At 37.9% G+C, this 27,241-nt stretch overlaps 1 protein-coding gene and 1 pseudogene across 2 annotated transcripts in view; one reads left to right on the forward strand and one right to left on the reverse strand.

Annotated features, from left to right (window-relative positions):
* TEX11 (testis expressed 11) overlaps positions 1-27,241 on the reverse strand; it is a 373,633-nt gene that overhangs the window by 314,125 nt on the left and 32,267 nt on the right. The window contains exons 4-7 of the mRNA XM_082445679.1: positions 19,992-20,076; positions 16,985-17,064; positions 4,805-4,885; positions 4,595-4,714 (exon numbers count right to left, since the gene is read on the reverse strand). Of these exons, the coding sequence (XP_082301805.1) occupies positions 4,595-4,714; positions 4,805-4,885; positions 16,985-17,064; positions 19,992-20,076 (366 nt within the window). The remainder of the gene's footprint in view (positions 1-4,594; positions 4,715-4,804; positions 4,886-16,984; positions 17,065-19,991; positions 20,077-27,241) is intronic.
* The window catches only part of LOC309652343 (uncharacterized protein KIAA1143 homolog pseudogene), a 209,720-nt pseudogene that overhangs the window by 156,790 nt on the left and 25,689 nt on the right, over positions 1-27,241 (forward strand). The gene's annotated exons all lie outside the window — the stretch shown is intronic.

Consider the following 27,241-nt stretch of genomic DNA (forward strand, 5'->3'; position numbering starts at 1 on the left):
CTTCTCTTGTGTTTCCTGCTTAGAGAAGTTCCTTTAGAATTTGTTGTAAAGCTGGCTTAGTGGTGCTGAATTCTCTTAGCTTTTGCTTGTCTGTAAAGGTTTTAATTTCTCCGACAAATCTGAATATGATCCTTGCTGGCTAGAGTAATCTTGGTTGTAGGTTTTTCTCTTTCATCACTTTAAATATGTCCTGCCACTCCTTTCTGGCTTGCAGAGTTTCTGCTGATAGATCAGCTGTTAACCTTATGGGGATTCCCTTGTATGTTATTTGCTGTTTTTCCCTTGCTGCTTTTAATTTTTCTTTGTGTTTAATTTTTGATAGTTTGATTAGTATGTGTCTTGGCGTGTTTCTCCTTGGATTTATTGTGCATGGGATCCTCTGCGCTTCGTGGACTTGATTAACTATTTCCTTTCCCATGTTAGGGAAGTTTTCAACTATAATCTCTTCGAATATTTTCTCAGTCCCTTTCTTTTTCTCTTCTTCTTCTGGGATCCCTATTATTTGAACGTTGGTGTGTTTAATGTTGTCCCAGAGGTCTCTGAGACTGTCCTCAATTCTTTTCATTCTTTTTTCTTTATTCTGCTCTGTGGTAGTTATTTCCACTATTTTATATACCAGGTCAATTATCCGTTCTTCTGCTTCAGTTGTTCTGCTATTGATCCCTTCTAGAGAATTTCTCATTTTATTTAGTGTGTTGTTCATCATTGTTTGTTTACTCTTTAGTTCTTCTAGGTCCTTGTTAAAAGTTTCTTGTATTTTCTCCATTCTATTTCCAAGATTTTGGATCATCTTTACTGTCACTATTTTGAATTCTTTTTCAGGTAGACTGCCTATTTCCTCTTCATTTGTTTGGTCTGATGGGTTTTTGCCTTGCTCCTTCATCTGCTATGTGGTTCTCTGTCTCCTCATTTTGCTTAACTTACTGTGTTTGGGGTCTCCTTTTCGCAGGCTGCAGGTTCATAGTTCCCGTTGTTTTTGGTGTCTGCCCCCAGTGGCTAAGGTTGGTTTAGTGGGTTGTGTAGGCTTCCTGATGGAGGGGACTGGTGTCTGTGTTCTGGTGGATGAGGCTGGATCTTGTCTTTCTGCTGGCCAGGACCGTGACCAGTGGTGTGTTTTGGGGTGTCTGTGATGTTATTATGATTTTAGGTAGCCTCTCTGCTACTGGGTGGGGTTGTGTTCCTGTCTTGCTAGTTGTTTGGCATAGGGTGTCCAGCATTGTAGCTTGCTGGTCGTTGAGTGGACCTGGGTCTTATCGTCGAGATGGAGATCTCCGGGAGAGCTCTCGCCGTTTGATATTTCGTGGAGCCGGGAGGTCTCTGGTGGACCAATGTCCTGAACTTGGCTCTCCCACCTCAGAGGCAGAGGCCTGACACCCGGCCAGAACACCAAGACCCTGTCAGCTGCATGGCTCAGAATCAAAGAGAGAAAAAAAGAAAGAAAGAAGAGAGCAACCAAACCGAAAAAACAAATCCACCAATGATAACAAGCACTAAAACCTCTACTAAAAAAAAAAAGGAAAAAAACAGACAAACAGAACCCCAGGACAAACGGTAAAAGCAAAGCTATACAGAAAAATATCACAAAAAGAAGCATACACATACACACTCACCACAAGAGAAAAAGGAAAAATGTATGTATCTATATAGATTAAAAAAAGAAAAAGGAAGAGAACAACCAAATCAATAAATAAATCTACTAATCATAATAAACTCTAAATACTAAACTAAGATAAACATAAAACCAGATACAAATTAGATGCAGAAAGCAAACCTCAAGTCTACAGTTGCTCCCAAAGTCCACCTCCTCAGTTTTGGGATGATTCATTGTCTCTTCAGGTATTCCACAGATGCAGCGTACATCAAGTTGATTGTGGAGATTTAATCTGCTGCTCCTGAGGCTGCTGGGAGAAATTTCCCTTTCTCTTCTTTGTTCACACAGCTCCTGGGGTTCAGCTTTGGATTTGGACCCGCCTCTGCATGTAGGTCGCCTGAGGGTGTCTGTTCTTTGCTCAGACAGGACGGGGTTAAAGTAGCAGCTGATTAGGGGGCTCTGGCTCACTCAGGCTGGGGGGAGGGAGGGGTATGGAATGTGGGGCGAGCCTGCGGCAGCAGAGGTCAACACGATGTTGCAACAGCCTGAGGCACGCCATGTGTTCTCCCAGGGAAGTTGTCCCAGGATCACGGGACCCTGGCGGTGGCGGGCTGCACAGGCTCCCAGAAATGGAGGTGTGGATAGTGACCTGTGCTTGCACACTGGCTTCTTGGTGGCTGCAGCAGCAGCCTTAGCGTTTCATGCCCGTCTCTGGTGCCCGCGCTGATAGCTGCAGCTCACGCCCGTCTTTCGAGTTTGTTTAGGCGCTCTGAATCCCCTCTCCTCGCGCACCCCAAAACAATGATCTCTTTCCTCTTAGGCAGTTACAGACTTTTTCCTGGACTCCCTCCTGGCTAGCTGTGGCGCACTAGCCCCCTTCAGGCTGTGTTCACGCAGCCAACCCCAGTCCTCTCCCTGAGATCTGTCCTCCGAAGCCGGAGCCTCAGCTCCCAGCCCCTGCCCATCCCGGCGGGTGAACAGACAAGCCTCTCGGGCTGGTGAGTGCTGGTCGGCACTGAGCCTCTGTGCGGGAATCTCTCTGCTTTGCCCTCTGCACCCCTGTTGCTGCGTTCTCCTCCGTGGCCCCGATCCTTGCCCTCTGGCCACCTGCTGTCTCCGCCAGTGAAGGGGCTTCCTAGTGTGTGGAAACTTTTCCTCCTTCACAGCTCCCTCCCAGAGGTCCAGGTCCCATCCTTATTCTTTTGTCTCTGTTTTTTCTTTTTTCTTTTGCCCTACCCAGGTACGTGGGGAGTTTCTTTCCTTTTGGGAAGTTTGAGGTCTTCTGCCAGCATTCAGTAGGTGTTCTGTAGGAGTTGTTCCTCATGTAGATGTACTTCTGATGTATTTGTGGGGAGGAAGGTGATCTCCACGTCTTACTCCTCTGCCATCTTGAAGGTCTCCTCTAGTAGTCTTCTTATTTAAGTATTATTTACTCAATGTGTTGTTGGTTTTAGGGCATTCTGTCTGAGCTTCAGGCTCCTCATTCGTAAAATCGGGATAATACCACCTCGCGAACTCTCCACGCCACAAATTCAAGTAAGAGTTCCAGAGCCTCGCCAGGATCAATTAATTTTTGACAAGAGTGCTAAGACCATTCAATGGGGAAAGAATAGTCTTTTCAATAAATGGTGCTGGGACAAGTGGATAGCTATATGCAAAAGAATGCAGTTGGACTCCCACCTCATGCCATACTCGAAAATTAACTTGAAATGGATCAAAGACCTAAATGTAAGTGCTAAATCTATAAAACTCCTAGATATGCAGAAATTGGAGCCCTCAGAGACTAGTGGCAGAAGTGTAAAAAGGTACAGCCACTGTGGAAAACAGTCTGGCAGTTTCACAAAAAGTTAAACATAGAGTAATCATGTTATTCAGCAATTCTACTCCTAGGTATATATCCAAGAGAAATTTTAAAATGTACACACAAAAATCTGTACATGAATGTTCACAGTAGAATTATTCATAATAGCCTCAAACTGGAAACAATCCAAATGTTCATCAACAGATGAATGGATAAACAAAATTTGGTATATCCATACGGTAGAACATTACTTGGTAATAAAAATACTGGTACATGCTACAACATAGATGAACCTTGAAAACATGCTGAGTAAAAGAAGCTAATCACAAAAGACCAAATATTGTATGATTTCATTTATATGAAATGCCCAGAACAGGTAAATCTATAAAGACAGAATGTATATTAGTGGTTGCTAGAGCTGGAGTCAGGAGGAATAGGGAGTGACTGCTAATGGATAGGGGGTTTCTTCTGGGGTAATGAAAATGTTTTAAACTTAAGATTGTGGTGAAGGTTGTACAATTCTATGAATGTACTAAAACCATTGAATTGTACATTTAAAATGTGTTAATTTTATAGTATACAAATTATAAATTTCTCAATGAAGATGTTAAAAAGTTAAAATAAGATTACGCTAGATGATTCTTAAGGCCTCTTTCATTTCTAGAATTACATAATTTCAGAGAGTAAACTCATCACAGCTTACATTTTGTCAACTGAAAATGTACACCTAACTGCATGGTGACAAAAGAAGAAAACCCACAAGCCAAAGAGAGGTAAAGTACAACTCTGAACACTGACATGAGCAGACTTTTAGGAAACATCAGCAAACAACCCAGAATAATTGCAAATGTGAAGGCTCTTTTTGGGCAAATATTTTAGGTAGACTGTGAATGTAAGATATTCACAGAGACAGGTATGTCAAGTAGAGGCCGCTGCCACAAATAAATGATAGATATTACATGCAGTGGTTGAAAATGATGATTAGTTATGTAAGTCTTTTCAATCTCATCCACCCCAATAGGTACCAATCACCATTAGTAATGTCACCTTCAGATATAAAACAGAGATTAAAAAGGTCAAATATAATATCCTATAAAAGACCAATGACACCTGACTTTCTTCTAATAGGTTACATGTCATCACTTTTGCATTTACATATATAAAATGCCCCACTGTGAGGCCCTAGTGACTATGATACCTACTGACTCTGCTTGGTAAGCAAGCACTCTGAAAACTTCCCATTCCGTAGCAGTCTTCTGCATAGTCACATGGACCTCAGTGGAGCAACTCTGTATTAATATGACATATAGCTTCTCCAGACCCTGGAAAATAAACCACAATACAATGTAATGATGAGAATAACCACAATTGTTACTAATAACTGCCACAGCTAAAAATCAATGGTAACTTACAGCCATGGCAGCTTGAAAAAATTCATCAGCAATCATAGCATTTCCAACATCCACCCATCCTTTTCCTGTATTCATATTCATCTGGAAGAAAGAAGTTAGAAAATAATTTTTAAAAATTCACACCTCTTCCAAACTGACTGAGGATTATATTGGAGAAAATATTTAATCCTCTGTCCATATTCAGTAGTCTAATCCACAGAAAACAAAAAACTAACAGCATTTATTAGAGTTCTGTGTTCTGCTCGGAACTCCATAACTAAAGAGAAACGGTCTTAAGAAAAGCAATAATAAAAAATTAATAGACTTGAAAACACATCTTCTGAGAAAATACTAAAAGAAAACATTGAGATAATTTAGACAGGAAGAGAAAGTTCTAAAACTTAATGCCTCACATACTTGAAGAAAGTTATATGATAAGCACTAGACTATAAGTCAACATACCTCGGTTCTAGTTTTTAATTTTGTCTCTAATAAAATTTTTCTTAGTCCAGCAAATGTTTATTATGTATCCTTTACATGCCAGGCACCCTGAAGAAGCTCACAGTATTATAACTGACAGACACTTAAATAAATAGTTGATAAGTAATATGCACAAATACTGTGGAAGTAAACAAGGACTGAATCAAGATGGAGGATTGAACACACACTACAGCCACCCCTTCTATTATAAATCCCTAGAAATGATGTGTATATAGTACATACTATGATATACTATAAATTTTATATACTATAAATGTATATAATATATACTATAAATTTTATATACTATAAACCCCTAGAAAGGATATATATAATATCATATAAATATATATTATGATACATATCATATATATTATATATATCCTTTCTAGGGATTTATATATATTTTCTAGAAATAAAAGAAAAATATACATATTTTTCTTATTAATAATAGTCCTGAAAAATAAGGGGCGTTTTCGGTTGATCTGAAATTATGAAGAACCTATGAAAAATAGACAGCAAATGGAATGAGAAAAATCCCGTATCCTAAAATGCACAAAAATGCAAAATGTGGAAACATTCTGGATATGAACAGGAGGAGTATCACGCAGTAGGCTTCATCCCCAAGAGATATATTCTCCCTTCCTCCCCAGAAAGGAACAGTAAGTACAATCCCTTAGGCTAGAGAAAAACAGAGTTCCAGGTGGCTGACAACACAGGTCAATGCAAAACCTCTGGTCTTAATTCTCCACAAGTCACTGGATTCAGTTACAGTAAGTAAATAGTGTGACACAGAAGACTATCAAGGAATCTCAAATCAAACATGAGCAAGAATCACCAAATGTTTGAGGGAAACCAATAATATGAAAGGACATCACACTCAACAAACAGAATACCTGAGGAAATAGAATTAAGACAGCTAGTAGATGGAAACATAAAGAGAAATACCATTATTATCCACAGAATTAAACAGTAGTCATAATCAATAAAATGCTCCTTTTAGGTTCCATTCTTTGAAATCAATAAAGCCAAAAATGCAAATGTTAGAGGTAACAGAAGTTGGAAGGGTAATGGTGGGGAAAGGGAGAGAGAATGATAAAGGTACTAATTTCCTCACAGAGTTGAAAGTAAAGATATACTCTCCAAAACTGATGGAGAAAGAAATAAAAACTTAAATATATTAAAATAAATAAATTTAAATTAAAATAATAATTAAAATAAATTAAAAACAGTATAATATAACAAAAACTGAAAGGAGGAGTAGGGGAGGTAGTATATGATGAGATAAATCTTCATCTATCATAGCAGAAAGAAACAGATCATATATGAAGCTGATAAATCAAGATTTAATTATTGTCATCTGAATTGTGCCGCCCCCTCCCCCCAAAAAAAATTCATATGTTTAAGTCCCAGCTCCCAGTACCTCAGAATGTGACTGTATTTGAAGACAGGGCCTTTAACAAAATGATGAAGTTAAAATGACACCATTAGGGTGTGCCCTAATGCAATCTGACTGGTGTCCTTAAAAGAAGAAATTTGGACACACACAGGGACACCAGGTGTGTGCCCACACAGAGGAAATGCCATATGAGGACACAGCGAAAAGGCAGCCATCTGCAAGCCAAGGAGAGAGGCCTCAGGAGAAAACAAACCTTCCAATACCTTGATCCTGGACTTGATTTTGGATCGTGATCTTGGACAGAATTGTGGGAAAATAAATCTCTATTGTTTAGACCACCCACTGTATAGTATTTTCTTGGCAGCCCTAGCAAACTAATACAGTGATACAAGCATATGATTAAGATATATGAAAGTAAACGTGAGAAGTAAAAACAAAAATGGTTACAAGCAATAGCCTTAAAATAGGAAAAGGTATATGCACAAGGCAATTCATTGCAGCATCCCAATGTCCATCAAAGAGGGCTGGTTGAATATGACAAGTTACATGCACCAATTGAATGCTATGTAGCTAAAAAAAAAAAAACAAATATCTCTATATACTGCTATGGAGTGATCTCTAGGATATAATGTTAAATTGGGTAAAAAAAAAGGTGGAGAAAAGGATACATATGGAATACTACCAATTATCTAAGAAACTTGGGGCAGGCAGAGATATGAATAAATACCTATTTGCTTATATTTAACAAGCAAAAGGAGAGAGAGGAACCAAGATGGCAGAGTACAAGGATGTGCTCTCACTCCCTCTTGTGAGAACACCGGAATCACAACTAGCTGCTGGACAATCATTGACAGGAAGACACTGGAACTCACCAAAAAGACACCCCACATCCAAAGACAAAGGAGAAGCCACAATGAGATGGTAGGAGGGGCGCAATCACAGGAAAATCAAATCCCATAATGGCTGGGTGGGTGACTCACAGACTGGAGAACACTTATACCACAGAAGTCCACACACTGGAGTGAAGGTTCTGAGCCCCACGTCAGGCTTCCCAAACTGGGGGTCTGGCAACAGGAGGAGGAATTCCTAGAGAATCAGACTTTGAAGCCTAGTGGGATTTGATTGCAGGACTTCAACAGGACTGGGGGAAACAGAGACTCCACTCTTGGAGGGCACACACAAAGTAGTGTGCACAATGGGACCCAGGGGAAGGAGCAGTGACCCCAGGGGAGACTGAAGCAGACCTACCTGCTAGTGTTGGAGGGTCGCCTACAGAGGCGGGCGGTGGCTGTGGCGCACCGTGGGGACAAGGACACTGGCAGCAGAAGTTCTGGGAAGTACTCCTTGGCGTGAGCCCTCCCAGAGTCTGTCATGAGCCCGACCAAAGAGCCCAGGTAGGCTCCAGTGTTAGGATGCCTCAGGCCAAACAATCAACAGGAAGGGAACCCAGCCCCACCCATCAACAGTCAAGCAGATTAAAGTTTTACTGAGCTCTGCCCACCAGAGAAACAGTCAGCTCTACCAACCACCAGTCCCTCCCATGAGGAAACTTACACAAGCCTCTTAGATAGCCTCATCCACCAGAGGGCATACAGCAGAAGCAAGAAGAACTACAATCCTGCAGTCTGTGGAACAAAAACCACACTCACAGAAAGATAGACAAGATGAAAAGGCAGAGGGCTATGTACCAGATGAAGGAACAAGATAAAACCCCAGAAAAACAACTAAATGAAGTGGAGACAGGCAACCTTCCAGAAAAGGAATTCAGAATGATAGTGAAGATGATCCAAGACCTCAGAAAAAGAATGGAGGCAAAGATCGAGACGATGCAAGAAATATTTAACAAAGACCTAGAAGAATTAAAGAACAAACAAACAGAGATGAACAATACAATAACTGAAATGAAAACTACATTAGAAACAATCAATAGCAGAAAAACTGAGGCAGAAGAACGGATAAGTGACCTGGAAGACAGAATGGTGGAATTCACTGCTGTGGAACAGAATAAAGAAAAAAGAATGAAAAGAAAAGAAGACAGCCTAAGAGACCTCTGGGACAACATTAAACGCAACAACATTCGCATTATAGGGGTCCCAGAAGAAGAAGAGAGAGAGAAAGGACCAGAGAAAACATTTGAAGAGATTATAGTCGAAAACTTCCCTAACACGGGAAAGGAAATAGCCACCCAAGTCCAGAAAGCACAGCAAGTCCCATACAGGATAAACCTAAGGAGAAACATGCCGAGACACATAGTAATCAAATTGGCAAAAATTAAAAACAAATTATTGAAAGCAGCAAGGGAAAAATGACAAATAACATACAAGGGAACTCCCATAAGGTTAACAGCTGATTTCTCAGCAGAAACTCTATAAGCCAGAAGGGAGTGGCATGATATACTTAAAGTGATGAAAGGGAAGAACCTACAACCAAGATTACTCTACCCGGCAAGGATCTCATTCAGATGCGATGGAGAAATCAAAATCTTTACAGAGAAGCAAAAGCTAAGGGAATTCAGCACCACCAAACCAGCTCTACAACAAATGCTAAAGGAACTTCTCTAACTGGGAAACACAAGAGAAGAAAAGGACCTACAAACACAAACCCAAAACAATTAAGAAAATGGTCATAGGAACATACATATCGTTAATTACCTTAAATGTGAATGGATTAAATGTTCCAACAAAAAGACACAGGCTTGCAGAATGGATACAAAAACAAGACCCATCTATATGCTGTCTACAAGAGACCCACTTCAGACCTAGGGACACATACAGACTGAAAGTGAGGGGATGAAAAAGATATTCCATGCAAATGGAAATCAAAAGAAAGCTGGAGTAGCTATACTCATATCAGATAAAATAGACTTTAAAAAAAGAATGTTACAAGAGACAAGGAAGGACACTACATAATGATCAAGGGATCAATCCAAGAGGAAGATATAACAATTATAAATATATATGCACCCAACATAGGAGCACCTTAATACATAAGGCAACTGCTAACAGCTATAGAAGAGGAAATCAACAGTAATACAATAATAGTGGGGGACTTTAACACCTCACTTACACCAATGGACAGATCATCCAAAAATGATAATAAATAAGGAAACAGAAGCTTTAAATGACACAACAGACCAGACAGATTTAATTGATATTTATAGTAGATTCCATCCAAAAACAGCAGATTACACTTTCTACTCAAGTGCGCATGGAACATTCTCCAGGATAGATCACATCTTGGGTCACAAATCAAGCCTCAGTAAATCTAAGAAAACTGAAATCATATCAAGCATCTTTTCTGACCACAACGCTATGAGATTAGAAATGAACTACAGGGAAAAAAACGTAAAAAACACAAACACATGGAGGCTAAACAATATGTTACTAAATAACCAAGAGATCACTGAAGAAATCAAAGAGGAAATCAAAAAATACCTAGAGACAAATGACAATAAAAACACGACAATCCAAAACCTATAGGATGCAGCAAAAGCAGTTCTAAGAGGGAAGTTTATAGCTATATAAGCCTACCTCAACAAACAAGAAAAATCTCAAATAAATGATCTAACCTTACACCTAAAGGAACTAGAGAAAGAGGACAAAAAAACCCCAAAGTTAGCAGAAGGAAAGAAATCATAAAGATCAGAGCAGAAATAAATGAAATAGAAACAAAGAAAACAATAGCAAAGATCAATAAAACTAAAGGCTGGTTCTTTGAGAAGATAAACAAAATTGATAAAGCATTAGCCAGACTCATCAAGAAAAAGAGGGAGAGGACGCAAATCAATAAAATTAGAAATGAAAAAGGAGAAGTTACAACAGACACCGCAGAAATACAAAGCATCCTAAGAGACTACAACAAGCAACTCTATGCCAATAAAATGGACAACCTGGAAGAAATGGACAAATTCTTAGAAAGGTATAACCTTCCAAGACTGAACCAGGAAGAAATAGAAAATATGAACAGACCAATCACAAATAATGAAATTGAAACTGTGATTAAAAATCTTCCAACAAACAAAAGTCCAGGACCAGATGGCTTCACGGGCGAATTCTATCAAACATTTAGAGAAGAGCTAACACGTATCCTTCTCAAACTCTTCCAAAAAACTGCAGAGGAAGGAACACTCCCAAACTCATTCTATGAGGCCAACATCACACAGATACCAAAACCAGACAAAAATACTACAAAAAAAGACAATTACAGACCAATATCACTGATGAATATAGATGCAAAAATCCTCAACAAAACACTAGCAAACAGAATCCAACAACACATTAAAAGGATCATACACCATGATCAAGTGGGATTTATCCCAGGGATGCAAGCATTCTTCAATATATGCAAATCAATCAATGTGATACACCATATTAACAAACTGAAGAATAAAAACCATATGATCATCTCAATAGATGCATTAAAAGCTTTTGACAAAATTCAACACCCATTTATGATAAAAACTCTTCAGAAAGTGGGCATAGAGGGAACCTACCTTGACATAATAGAGGCCACATACGACAAACCCACAGCAAACATCATTCTCAATGGTGAAAAACTGAAAGCATTTCCTCTAAGATCAGGAACAAGACAAGGATGTCCACTCTCACCACTATTATTCAACATAGTTCTGGAAATCCTAGCCACGGCAATCAGAGAAGAAGAAGAAATAAAAGGAATACAAATTGGAAGAGAAGAAGTAAAACTGTCACTGTTTGCAGATGACATGATACTATACATAGAGAATCCTAAAAATGCCACTAGAAAATTACTAGAGCTAATCAATGAATTTGGTAAAATTGCAGGATACAAAATTAATGCACAGAAATCTCTTGCGTTCCTGTACACTAATGATGAAAAATCTGAAAGAGAAATTAAGGAAACACTCCCATTTACCACTGCAACAAAAAGAATAAAATACCTAGGAATAAACCTACCTAGGGAGACAAAAGACCTGTAAGCAGAAAACTATAAGACACTGATGAAAGAAATTAAAGGTGATACCAACAGATGGAGAGATATACCATGTTCTTGGATTGGAAGAATCAATGTTGTGAAAATGACTATACTACCCAAAGCAATCTACAGATTCAATGCAATCCCTATCAGATTACCAATGGCATTTTTTACGGAACTAGAACAAAAAATCTTAAAATTTGTATGGAGACCCAAAAGACCCCGAATAGCCAAAGCAGTCTTGAGGGAAAAAAATGGAGCTGGAGGAATCAGACTCCCTGACTTCAGACTATACCATAAAGCTACAGTAATCAAGACAATATGGTACTGGCACAAAAACAGAAACACAGATCAACGGAACAAGATAGAAAGCCCAGAGATAAACCCACGCACCTATGGTCAACTAATGTATGACAAAGGAGGCAAGGATATACAATTGAGAAAAGACAGTCTCTTCAATAAGTGGTGCTGGGAAAACTGGACAGCTACATGTAATAGAATGAAATTAGGACACTCCCTAACACCATACACAAAAATAAACTCAAAATGGATTAGAGACCTAAATGTAAGACCGGGAAGTATAAATCTCTTAGAGGCAAACATAAGCAGAACACTCTTTGACATAAATCACAGCAAGATCTTTTTTGATCCACCTCCTAGAGGAATGGAAATAAAAACAAAAATAAACAAATGGGACCTAATGAAACTTCAAAGCTTTTGCACAGCAAAGGAAACCATAAACAAGATGAAGAGACAACCCTCAGAATAGGAGAAAATATTTGCAAATGAATCAACGGACAAGGATTAATCTCCAAAATATATAAACAGCTCATGCAGCTCAATATTAAAGAAACAAACAACCCAATCCAAAAACTGGCAGAAGACCTAAATAGACATTTCTCCAAAGAAGACATACAGATGGCCAAGAAGCACATGAAAAGATGCTCAACATCACTAATTATTAGAGAAATGCAAATCAAAACTACAACGAGGTATCACCTCACGCCAGTCAGAATGGCCATCATCAGCAAATCTACAAACAACAAATGCTGGAGAGGGTATGGAGAAAAGGGAAACCTCTTGCACTGTGGTGGAAATGTAAATTGATATGGCCACTATGGAGAACAGTATGGAGGTTTCTTAAAAAAACTAAAAATAGAATTACCATATGATCCAGCAATCCCACTATTGGGCATATACCCAGAGAAAACCATAATTCAAAAAGACACACGCACCCCAATGTTCACTGCAGCACTATTTACAATAGCCAGGTCATGGAAGCAACCTAAATGCCCATCGATAGACGAATGGATAAGGAAGTTGTGGTACATATATACAATGGAATATTACTCAGCCATAAAAAGGAACGAAATTGAGTCATTTGTTGAGACGTGGATGGATCCAGAGACTGTCATACAGAGTGAAGTAAGTCAGAAAGAGAAAAATAAATATCGTATATTAACACATGCATGTGGAACCTAGAAAAATGGTACAGATGAACCAGTTTGCAGGGCAGAAGTTGAGACACAGATGTAGAGAACAAACGTATGGACACCAAGGGGGGAAAGCCGCGGTGGGGTGGGGATGGTGGTGTGATGAATTGGGCGATTGGGATTGACATGTATACACTGATGTGTATAAAATTGATGACTAATAAGCTGCTGTATAAAAAAATAAATAAAATTAAATTTTAAAAAAACTAATACTAAACTTTCTTTGGGTTATTTGTATGGAAATATGTTAATATAAATGTTCCAGACATCACGTGAAATTCCTAGAAATCTTATATGTTCTGGTATAATGTTATAAGTCATAATTCTAGTTATTACTTTAAAATGTATATCTCAGAAATAACTAAATTTCCTTGTCAATTGCATTATTATGAACTTTCATCAAATCTTTAACCGTGGTCATTTTTAAGTCTTTTGTCATTTACAGACAGTTCTGCATGTACTCTGATTCTTTTGCAAAAATGTTCCTATAAAAGGTTTCATCTTCAAGGAATTCATGGAGAAGACTCTGATAAGTCCAGGTTTCTGGTAACTCACTATACTGCTGAACTGAATGAATAAGCATTTTCTGAACTCTAATGGAAAACTGAATTCATAAAAGTGCTAACAAAAGATCAAGATGAAAAAAAAATTAATTACATGGGACTGAGTGAACTGATGAGGATGATAATTTTTGTGACTTTGTTTGAATAAAAAAAAAAGATGTAACTTTATGTAAAAAGAACTTAATGCAAAACAATGTCACCCTTCTCATATATTTTCTCATTTTAGAAAATATAGATATTTTCTGTTAAAAATGTGATTTATGCTGACACGTAATACGTTGATTATTGTTATTATAAATGAATTAATAAATATTTTTAAGTTTCAAAAAAAAACAAAAGGAGAGAAAGACAAATAATCTATGTTATCACTTATATGTGGAATCTAAAAGGTTAATAAGACAAACAAATATATATAACAAAACAGAAACAAACTCACAGATACAGAGAACAAACTAGTGGTTACCAGTGGGGAGAGGGAAGGAAGAAAGGACAAGAAAGGGGTTGGGGGTTTAGAGATGTAAACTACTATGTATAAAATAAATAAGCAACAAGGGTATATGGTACAGCACAGGGAAATATAGCCATTATTTTGAAATAACTTTAAATGGAGTATAATCTATAAAAATATTGAATCACTATGTTGTACACATGAAACTAGTATTGTAAATTAACTATACTTCAATAAAATACATATATACATACATACATGCATACATACACACATATCAAAAGGATAAACAATAAAATAAACAAAATAGTTACCGACAGGAGAAGGGAGGGAACAGAGTAAAGAGGACAGAGATAGAAGCTAGGCTTCTCTGAATATACTTCCTTTAGATCTGACTTGACTTCAGAACCATGTCAATATTTTACATAATTATAAAACAAAATTCAGGGACTTCCCTGGTGGTGCAGTGGTTAAGAATCCACCTGGCAATTCAGGGGACACGGGTTTGATCCCTAGTCCAGGAAGAGCCCACATGCCGCAGAGCAACTAAGACCATGCACCACAACTACTGAGCCCACAAGCCACAACTACTGAAGCCCACGCACCCTAGGGCCCATGTTCCGCAACTACTGAGCCCACGTGCTGCAACTACTGAAGCCCACGTGCCTAGAGCTCGTGCTCCGCAACAAGAGAAGCCACCGCGATGAGAAGTCCAGGCACTGCAACAAGAGTAGCCCCTGCTCACCACAACTAGAGAAAGCCCGGGTGCAGCAACGAAGGCCCAATGCAGCCATAAATAAATAAATAAATAATAAAATAAAACAAAATTCAATCCAAATGGGTAAGTGGGAGCAATCACAAAAATCAAAAGCAAGCAGAAGCAAATAAACCTAACTATGTATCAAGTCGATAGCTTAATCATAGGGAAAGGAATTATTTCAGGTAATTTTAAGATATTTTAATAATATTAAAACAATATTTTGACTGTACATCCCTAGTGAGATATATGTTAAGAACAAAAGTGCAAAAAAATTCCTAAACGTTTTTAGAAATCATTCTTAGTAATAATATCGATATTGCTATATCCTGAAACTGTTATAAAAATACATTTTCTAGGATAAAAGAGGTTATTCATTACTTTAATGTTAGGCACCAAGATTTTTAGCACCAAAGACACACAAATATAAAATCAAGAAGCTAAGCAAAACCCTATAATCCTAAATATCAATTGGAAATATCAGTATGAACTCATTATATACTTTCTCTCTTAAAAAAATATATATGTCATAGCTCTGTCCACTAAAAAGGTCTAGAAACCATAACCAATGCAATAGTGATGAGCATTTGTGACGTCCAGACTGTGGGTTCTAAACAACGTTCTCCACTAAAAGAAAACAGGGCTCCTTAGAGGAACGGCTGATTCCAGGTCTAGGGTAGGAACTATACAAGATAAGCCTGGATATCTTGTCATATCAGAAACCAAATGAAACTATTAAAGACTGCTGAGGTCGTGCCAAAAGGACTCAGAATCACTTAAAGAGGCTCCTTCCAGCCCAAAATAGGACATTGTGCTTCAATAAGAATAATAACTACAGTGGATTGAAAGTCATTAAATATGTTAAAATCCATGAGTTCACAGTAATACTCTTTTTTAAAAAAACCCACTTAGTCATCATTTAAGGATGTTACAGAACCAACTCATTATTCTGAAAACTGTTAAATAAAGGGGAAGAGTCAGGACTTTCTTATACGATATATACTTCAGAGTAACCAAATAGTTGATAAAATTTTCTCTCTATTCCAGTTAATAAACAAAATAACTACAGAATTAGAATATGCAGACCCCCACACAAATAATGGATCTGGGGACAATAATCATCAAAGGATACTAACACAACAGAAAAGAGACAAGTAGTCATTAGTGCCTCCTGATGGAAGTACACCATACCACCTATGAATTAATTCTTGACAAAAATGAACCTGAATCAGATCAAGCTTCTAAATCTAACTACCAGTTTACAGGAAAAACAGAGGACAAAGTACTACATTAAATAACACCATAAGGATGCAGTTATCAGAATCCAGAATTTAGGTAAACTATAGAACATATTAACAAAATACAAGGTGTGGACTTTAATCCTGATTCTAAAAAACCAACTGGAAAGAAGGGCGGGGGGTAAGTGGGAAGGGTTGGGGGAGGGAAGACTGGATATTTGATGATTTTAGAAAAATCTTTATTAAAATTTTATCAGGTATGATAATGGGTATTGGGTTTGAACAAAAAAGATATCCAGTCTTTTAGAGACATGTACTGAAATATTTATGGGCAAAATAATGCTTTTTTGGATTTATTTCAAAATAATCCATGGGGCCAGGGGTTTGCTGTTAGAGGAGATACAGAAGAAACAAGAGTGGTCATGAGTTGATGATTACTCTAGCTGAGTGATAGGTAAACAGGGGAATCATACTATCTTTTCTGCTTCATGTGTACATTTGAGCTTTTCAATAAAGTATTGTTATAAAACACTAGGAAAATATTTTCCACTAAAAAAACATACTTGCCTCTAGGGAGCAAGACAGAGGGTAGAAAGGGATGGAGCAGAAAACTATTACTTTTTATTACTTTCCTTACTTTTCATAAATCCTGAATTATAAGTTCAATATTTAGTCCACTGAATCACTGTAATAACAACTACAGTACTGTTGAGACCTTTAATTGTAATAGATATAATTATTATAAAAGTAACATTGCTAGAACTAAAGGATATAACCCCTTTCCAGCTTTACACTAACTTCAACCATCTACACAGGAGTAATGACTCTCTCACCGCATCTGCACTTTCTCCTGATTTAATTAGGACTTACCAAAATTTGTCTTCGAATAGCTTCTTCTGAAACAGCTGAGCCTTCACACATACACTCCAACTTGCAAGCAACATGCCGTACTGCAAAACGGTAATTAGATACCCATAAACACAAAACATTCATTCCCCTTTTATACACACACATAAAGAGAAAAGAGGAGTGAAGTGAAACCACTTTTGTTGTTAAAAATAAGAACTTTAAAGGTCTTTTTAAAAAATCAATTATCAAAAGTAAATGACCTGAAAATTACCAAATGAATCATGTGCTTAATGCTTTAGTCAGACAGATATCTAATTTTCAAATTTTAATTTCTGCCTGTCTTAAATCCCAAAGACTCACATGATGCTCTTGTATGTACCATGCTGGCAGCAAAATAATTCTAAGTAGAATTGGAATCTAAAGCTATTCAACATCTGACAAAATTTATGAACATCAGAATGGTTTAAGATTATTCTCCTAAAATGTGAAACTGTCTAAATATATTTTCTGCAGATGAGGTAAAAGTTCTTGAAGCATAACTTAGAAAATACAGATATCTTCATTATACAGTTCATTTACCCTGAAAGTAGGAAAGTTTGAATAATTGTAACCTCTTTAGTTGTGTGGTTTCTTTCATCATAAAACATACCCAATTTTTTAAAGATGACTTCACATATAACTGAACTAGTTGCCTTGATGTTATTAAATCTCAGCAGCCATTCTACCTATGCTAATACCATTTTTAATTAATATTCCAATGAAAAAGAGAAGATTTGCCCAGCTTAAATTACGGGTAATTGAAGTAGTCAAATTTTTATTAACCATTATAAAATGCAAAATTTATTCATCCCTCAACAAATTTAATTTGTTTCTGGCATTTGTGAATTCTTTATTTTTACTGTTTATTTAGCTTTAACCCATTCCTTCCTAAATCCGCAAGCATAATGTATGCCTGGTATTTTTGCTCTGGAGTCTTACCTTGTCCCTTTCACCTACTGCCTGCCATAACATGGTATGACAACCCTATAAAAGAGTATGTACTCAATAAGTGGGTAGTGAGTCTCCTCTAGAATATTTTGACTGTTACTTGTGGTCTCCTATCCTTGCTCTTTTTCTTCCCAGTCCTTAACTGGAAGAATTAAGGTTAAAATCTCAGTACTCTGTTCTCTCAACACCATTGGTTCTTAATATTTGGTATGCATGAGAATTCCTGAGAAATTTTTTCAAATTACAGACATGCCCAGGTTTCATCCTAAACCCCCCAAATCAAAACCTCCAATGGTGGAGCCTGGGCATCTGTATTTTAAAAGGCTCCACAGGTGACTCTCATTTATATCAGTATCTAAGAACCACTGCTCTTTATTTTCTCCCTCAGAGAACTCAACAATTCTTGTGGCTTCAACAGTCATCTCCATGTGAATAACCATCAAATCTACAGGCAGCCTGACCTTTCTCACAAGCTCCAGTCTCACATCTCCAACCTTATTGTCACCTCAAATACAACAGGTCTAAAACTAAAGTTTAAGAGTCATTCCTCTACTTCTGCCTTTCCTATTTCTGTTCATTGTTCCATAATTCTTCCCAATAATAATAAATTGTAGTGCATAAATCTTAATGACGTTTTGAACACAACACAATCCAGGCACACTGAATTTGTTTTTGAGACAAAATATCTTCCAATCAACAGATTTTGAGAATAAAACTTTTTAAAATCAGAGGCTTCCTGCACTACACCCTGTTTTCCACTGTATCCTAAAAGTATTATACACATAATAAGCACCCAAATATCTAAGAACTGCTACATGCAGAGTAAGTACATTAGGAAAGGTCCTAGGGCTGCAGCTCCCACTTCATCTACCAAATCCCCACTATTTGACAAGCAGTGAAAAACAGCCAGAGCAATGTTCCTTGATATGCAGAATGGGAGAAGTTTAGAATTAAAGCATTTTAACATCGCACAGTTCACCTGTGTAGTAAGTTTCTCCCACAGATGAATTTCCAACTCTTCCCTCCTCACAACTACAAGATCTAAGGCTTCTAGCAGCAATGATGTCAACATTTATCTGAGAGTTAAAGAGACAGAACCGTTCTCTAAACATCCTAATAGAGGAGTGGGCTAAAACGTAAGTATATTATTGACTATATCAACCACTAATTACCCTATACATACACTGAACTTGTATACAGTTTGGTTTATATTCATAAAGATAAATACTTAATATGAAATTCTATTTGTTGCATACAGACAAAATTCATTTGTCTACAAGCCAAGCACTCCACAGATTCACCTTTTGGTTTGTTGCCTCAATGTATCCTTTATAATGGGACATATTACTTTCCATAAATGCATTAACTGTCGCTATCCTTGTTGGAAATCAGTAACTGTCAGCACACTAGACCCTGCCCATTTAGCTAAAGCACTCGAACTCTGCCAGACAGTAGATCACATTTAATACATCTAAGCAGCTGAATATGGTTTTGGGGTTTTGTTTTGTTGTTGTTATCCTTGTTTGCTCTGACAAAAAACTTCTATAATTTTTCTCAGTCCAATGTTCTTTAACCCACCTCATGAAGAAACTATTCTTTATAGACTTTTTAATCTGAATTCCTCACATAGCAACATTTTTCATTATTTTACTAATGGAGAGGAGAAACTACTATTTGATGGTTCTTCAGAATCCTGAAGATTCTGATCATCTCTTCTCCAAGGAAATAATCCGTGTCCTTTGAAATTTTTCAAGTTCTCATTTCCCCGCCTCATTTTTAATCATCTCTGTTGTTCACCACCAGACTATTTCTTGCAGTTACGCTTTTAAATTTCTATTAATAAGGAGCTAAGCTCTGCAAAACCACAAAACCAAGGCAGGGTTTGCTTGAGAAACCACTGCTTATGGGTTGTTTTGTTTAGTTTTCTTTTAACAAATCTGCATCTAAGAACAGGTCAAGATATTATTTAAACTGCAGGAACACAATCTAATGTATAATAAAGAATACTCCTCATAACATGAGTCACAAAACATATATGTACCTTTAGCGATCTGCTCTTCACTTAAACCCAAAGCTGTTTTCTTGGTAACTGCCCAGTTCCACAGGTTTACTGCCATTTCTTCAAGCTGTACAACAGAAACATTTTCTTAGCCACTTAAAATACTGTCCACCTCCAATGGTATTTTCTTTCGTGCATGTTTCACGTTTATGTGACTACTGTGAGTCATTTACAAGTCCTCCATAATCTAGTCCCATTTTAACTTTTCTCCCAAAAACTTACCCACAGAGTAATTATCTTATTGTCCCATGAACACAACTTGTTCATTCCTGTGTACCTTTATTCATACTGTTGGCTTCATCTGATATACCTCCTCCCATGATCTTTATGTAACTCAAATCCAAATTCACCCTCACCAAGAACATACATGAAGTTTTCAGCAACCATTACAGTCTTCATTGGTCTCTCTCTTCTTTGAATTCCTATATTAACTAAGTTTTACATAACTGAGCAATTAACTATGCTACTGTGTATCATTTATTCTTTGTTTTTATTGTTACTCTTATTTCCCAACTAGACTCCTTGAAATCAAAGATCATATCTCGGGGGCTTCCCTGGTGGCACAGTGGTTGAGAATCTGCCTGCCAATGCAGGGGACACGGGTTCGAGCCCTGGTCTGGGAAGATCCCACATGCCGCGGAGCAACTGGGACCGTGAGCCACAATTGCTGAGCCTGCGCGTCTGGAGCCTGTGCTCCGCAACAAGAGAGGTCACGATAGTGAGAGACCCGCGCACCGCGATGAAGAGTGGCCCCCACTTGCCGCAACTAGAGAAAGCCCTCGCACAGAAACGGAGACCCAACAAAGCCATAAATAAATAAATAAATAAATAAATAAATAAAAAGATCATATCTCACTCAATTTATGTAGCACTTATACTACCTGCCAAAGTGCTAAATACAGAATACATATTAAAATAATAAGATTTGTTGTTTTATTATGTTCTGTTCTAGGGACTATGGGGACAAAGATTCTAATAGCTTCTTCTGGTTTTATCTATCAGGTGGAACATAGTCAACTGGATGGAAAAATAAATCAAGCTCATAGTATCTCAAGAATAAAATTTGCAGTAGATTGGTTTCTAGCAAGAGAGCTCTGAAGGCAATAGTTGTTCTTGGGTGCTACTATTGCCTCAGACCAATATGCCATAGCTCTGGCCTAAGTCTCCCGGTGTGCTATATTGACTATGATAGAAGCTATATACCATTATCTTATCATAATCATATTGGTAGTAATACGACTAAGAGGAGTAACTGGAAAAAAATTTTAAACTCAGTTTGTGTACAATAACGGTGCACAATTGTATTTTAGTTTATTTCCTCAAGACCACTTTTTCCCCCTACAATTCCACATTTCCCTGATGAGCTTCCCTTTAAATGGATTATTTATTTAGCATGGCCATCATTTCACTACTATTCTGCAGCTAATTATCATGCTCATCTCCATCTCTCTCACACAGTATCCCAATGCCACAGCTGACCTCATGATGACTTTCACATGAAATATTATTTGATTTGTTTCATCAAAAGCACATGGAGTTAATATCTGACTTAAAATTTCCCAGAGGAACAAATGGTATTTAGGTAGAAAAATAAACATGCAGAGGAAAACAGCTTAAAGCTGCCATTTTGGGTATTTTGGAAAGCAATTTGACAATATGTAAAAAGAGCCAAAAAATGTTCATACCTTTTTTTTTTAACATTTTTATTGGAATATAATTGCTTTACAACAGTGTGTTAGTTTCTTCTTTATAACAAAGTGAATCAGTTATACATATACATATGTGCCGATATCTCTTCCCACTTGAGTCTCCCTCCCTCCCACCCTCCCTATCCCACCCTTCTAGCTGGTCACATAGCACCGAGCTGATCTCCCTGTGCTATGTGACTGCTTCTCACTAGCTATCTATTTTACATTTGGTAGTGTACATATGTCCACATATACACTACCACTCTCTCACTTTGTCCCACCTTACCCTCCCCCCTCCCCATGTCCTCAAGTCCATTCTCTAGTGGGTCTGTGTCTTTATTCCCATCTTGCCCTTAGGTTCATTTTTTTTCTTTTAATATATTTATTTATTTATTTTTGGTTGTGTTAGGTCTTCGTTGCTGCTCATGGGCTTTCTCTAGTTGCGGCGAGCAGGGGCTACTCTTCGTTGCGGTGCGTGGGCTTCTCATGTTGCAGAGCATGGGCTCTAGGCGTGTGGGCTTCAGTAGTTGTGGCACGCGGGCTCAGTAGTTGTGGCGCACGGGCTTAGCTGCTCCGCGGCATGCGGGATCTTCCTGGAACAGGGCTCGAACTCGTGTCCCCTGCATTGGCAGGCAGACTCTCAACCACTGCGCCAGCAGGGAAGCCACAACTCTTTTTGAATCATAGTTTTCTCAGGGTATATGCCCAGTAGTTGGATTGCTGGGTTGTATGGTAGTTCTATTTTTAGTTTTTTAAGGAACCTCCATACTGTTCTCCATAGTGGCTGTATCAATTTACATTCCCACCAACAGTGAAAGAGGGTTCCCCTTTCTCCACACCCTCTCCAGCATTTATTGTTTGTAGATTTTTGGATGATGGCCATTCTGACCGGTGTGAGATGATATCACATTGTAGTTTCCTGTTTTTGTTTTTTTAATTAATTTATTTATTTGTTTTTGGTTTTTTTGGCTCTGTTGGGTCTTTGTTCTGTGTGCGGGCTTTCTCTACTTGCAGCGAGTGGTGTGCGGGCGTCTCATTATCGTGGCTTCGCTTGTTGCAGAGCATGGGCTCTTGAGCGCAGTCTCAGTAGTTGTGGCACACAGCCTTAGTTGCTCCGCGGCATGTGGGAATCTTCCTGGGCCAGGGATCAAACCTGTGTCCCCTGCATTGGCAGGCAGATTCCCACCCACTGCGCCACAAGGGAAGCCCCGCATTGTAGTTTTGATTTGCATTTCTCTAATGATTAATGATGTTAAGCATTCTTTCATGTGTTTGTTGGCAATCTATACATCTTCTTTGGAGAAATGTCTATTTAGGTCTTCTGCCCATTTTTGGATTGGGTTGTTTGTTTTTTTGATATTGAGCTGCATGAGCTGCTTGTAAATTTTGGAGATTAATCCTTTGTCAGTTGCTTCATTGGCAAGTATTTTCTCCCATTCTCAGGGTTGTCTTTTCGTCTTGTTTATGGTTTCCTTTGCGTGCAAAAGCTTTTAAGTTTCATTAGGTCCCCTTTGTTTACTTTTGCTTTCATTTCCATTGCTCTAGGAGCTGGGTCATAAAGGACCTTGCTGTGATTTATGTCATAGAGTGTTCTGCCTATGTTTTCCTCTAAGAGTTTGATAGTGTCTGGCCTTACATTTAGGTCTTTAATCCATTTTGAGTTTATTTTTGTGTATGGTGTTAGGAAGTTTTCTAATTTCATCCTTTTACATGTAGCTGTCCAGTTTTCCCAGCACCACTTACTGAAGAGGCTGTCTTTTCTCCACTGTAAATGCTTGCCTCTTTTACCAAAGATAAGGTGACCATATGTTCGTGGGTTTATCTCTGGGCTTTCTATCCTGTTCCATCGATCTATATTTCTGTTTTTGTACCAGTGCCATATCTTCTTGATTACTGTAGCTTTAGTATAGTCTGAAGTCAGGGAGCCTGATTCCTCCAGCTCCGTTTTTCTTTCTCAAGATTGCTTTGGCTATCCTGGGTCTTTTGTGTTTCCCTACAAATTGTGAAATTTTTTGTTCTAGTTCTGTGAAAAATGCCATTGGTAGTTTGATAGGGATTGCATTGAATCTGTAGATTGTTTTGGGTAGTAGAGTCATTTCCACAATGTTGATTCTTCCAATCCAAGAACATGGTATATCTCTCCATCGATTTGTATCATCTTTAATTTCTTTCATCAGTGTCTTATAATTTCCTGCGTACAGGTCTTTTGTCTCCTTAGGTGGTTTATTCCTAGGTATTTTATTCTTTTTCTTGCAATGGTAAATGGGAGTGTTTTCTTAATTTCTATTTCAGATATTTCACCATTAGTGTATAGGAATGCAAGAGATTTCTGTGCATTAATTTTGTATCCTGCTACTTTACCAAATTCATTGACTAGCTCTAGTAGTTTTCTGGTAGCATCTTTACGATTCTCTATGTATAGTATCATGTCATCTGCAAACAGTGACAGCTTTACTTCTTCTTTTCCGATTTGGATTCCTTTTATTTCTTTTTCTTCTCTGATTGTTGTGGCTAAATCTTCCAAAACTATGTTGAATAATAGTGGTGAGAGTGGGCAACCTTGTCTTCTTCCTGATCTTACTGGAAATGGTTTCAGTTTTTCACCATTGAGGACAATGTTGGCTGTGTGTTTGCCATATATGGCCTTTATTATGCTGAGGTAAGTTCCCTCTATGCCTACTTTCTGGAGGGTTTTTATCATAAATGGGTGTTGAATTTTGTCGAAAGCTTTCTCTGCATCTATTGAGATGACCATATGGTTTTCCTCCCTCAATTTGTTAGTATGGTGTATCACACTGATTGATTTGCGTATATTGAAGAATCCTTGCATTCCTGGGATAAAACCCACTTGATCATGGTGTATGATTCTTTTAATGTGCTGTTGGATTCTGTTTGCTAGTATTTTGTTGAGGATATTTACATCTATGTTCATCAGTGATATTGGTCTGTAGTTTTCTTTTTTTGTGACGTCTTTGTCTGGTTTTGGTATCAGGGTGATGGTGGCCTCGTAGAATGAGCTTGGGAGTGTTCCTCCCTCTGCTATATTCTGGAAGTGTTTGAGAAGCATAGGTGTTAGCTCTTCCCTAAATGTCTGATAGAATTCGCCTGTGAAGACATCTGGTCCTGGACTTTTATTTGTTGGAAGATTTTTAATCACAGTTTCAATTTCAGTGCTTGTGATGTTCATATCTTTTGACACAGTAATTGCTTTTCTGAGACTCTATCCTTTGGAAATAATCCAAAATATGAAGGGGATCACCTCTGCATTGAATAGTGTTCCACACATCATTATTTACAATAGTGAAAAATTATTTCACTATTGAACAACATAAGTGTCCATTAGTTAAGAAATACACAGATGAAATATGCTAAATCCACTAGAAGGAATATTATTCAGCCATTTAAAATAGTGGTCACATTGGCACAAAAACAGACATAGAGATCAATGGAACACAATAGAGAGCCCAGAAATAAACCCATGTACCTATAGTCAATTAATCTATGACAAAGACAAAGGAAGCAAGAATATACAATTGGGAAAAGACAGTCTCTTCAGCAACTGGTATTGGGAAAGCTGGACAGCCACATGTAAATCCATGAAGTTAGAACACTCCCTCATACCATGTATAGAAATAAACTCAAAATGTCTTAAATACTTAAATATAAGACATGACACCATAAAACTCCTAGAAGAGAACATAGGCAAAACATTCTCAGACATAAATCATAGCAGTATCTTCTTAGATCTGTCTCCCAAGGCAAAAGAAATAAAAGCAAAAACAAACAAATTAGGGACTTCCCTGGTGGCGCAGTGGTTAAGAATCCGCCTGCCAATGCAGGGGACACGGGTTCGAGCCCTGGTCTGGGAAGATACCACATGCCGCGGAGCAACTAAGCCCATGTGCCACAACTATTGAGCCTGCTCTCTAGAGCCCGTGTGCCACATCTATTGAAGCCCACACGCCTAGAGCCCATGCTCCACAACAAGAGAAGCCACTGCAATGAGAAGCACGGGCACCACAACAAAGAGTAGCCCCCACTCGCCGCAACTAGAGAAGGCCCGCATGCAGCAGTGATGACCCAACGCAATCAAAAATAAATTAATTAATTAATTTTAAAAAATTTAAAAAATAAACAAATGGGACGTAATTAAACTTAAAAGTTTTTCCACAGCAAAAAAAAAAAAAAAAATCAACAAAATGAAAAGACAACCTAAAGAACGGAAAAAAATATGTGCAAATCATGGAACCGATAAGGGCTTAATTGCCAAAATATACAAATAGCTCATAAAACTCAATATCAAAAAAACAACCCAATCAAAAATTGGGCACACAGGGAGATCAGCTTGGTGCTTTGTGACCACCTAGAGGGGTGGGATAGGGAGGGTGGGAGGGAGGGAGACGCAAGAGGGAAGAGATATGGGGACATATGTATATGTATAACTCATTCACTTTGTTATAAAGCAGAAACTAACACACCATTGTAAAGCAATTATACTCCAATAAAGATGTTAAAAAATATATAAATAAATAAAATAAAATTAAAAATAAACGTTTTTTTAAAAATAAAATAAATTGGGAAGAAAACCTAAATAGACATTTCTCCAAAGAAAACATACAGATGGCCAACAGGTACATGAAAAGATGCTCAACATCACTATTAGATAAATGCAAATCAAAACTACAATGAGGTATCATCTCATACAAGTCAGAATGGCAACTACAAATTATCAGAAAGTCTACAAATAATAAATACTAAAGATAGTGTGGAGAAAACTGTTGGTGGGAATGTAAATTGATACAGCCACTATGGAGAACAGTATGGAAGTTCCTTAAAAAAACAAAAATAGAGTTACCATATGATCCAGCAATGTCACTCCTGGGCATATATCCAGAGAAGACAAAAAACTCTAATTCGAAAAGATACATATACCCCAATTCTCATAGCAGTGCTATTTACAATAGCCAAGACAGGGAGGCAACCTAAATGTCTATCAACAGATGAACGGATAAAGAATATGTGGTGTGTGTGTGTGTGTGTGTGTGTATGTGTGTGTGTGTATGTGTACATACATACATACACAATGGAATGTTACTCAGCCATAAAAAAGAATGAGGGAGTTCCCTGGTGGCCTAGTGGTTAGGACTCCAGGCTTTCACTACCATGGCCTGGGTTCAATCCCTGGTCAGGGAGCAGAGATCTCACAAGCCATGCAGCATGGCCAAAGAAAAAAAAAAAGAATGAAATAATGCCATGTGCATAATGTGAAGTTAAGTCAGACAGAGAAAGACAAATATCATATGATATCACCTATCTGTGGAATCTAAAAAAATGATACAAATGAACTTATTTACAAAACAGAAACAGACACACAGACATAGAAAACAAACTTATGGGACTTCCCTGGTGGCCCAGTGGGTAAGACTCTGTGCTCCCAATAAAGGCGGCCTGGGTTCAATTCCTGGTTAGGGAACTAGATCCCGCATGTGCGCCGCAACTAAGAAGTCCACGTGCCACAACTAAGAAGTCTGCATGCCGCAACTA

Source organism: Balaenoptera physalus, assembly GCF_965194825.1.
Source record: "Balaenoptera physalus genome assembly, chromosome: X".
Lineage (NCBI taxonomy): Eukaryota > Metazoa > Chordata > Mammalia > Artiodactyla > Balaenopteridae > Balaenoptera > Balaenoptera physalus.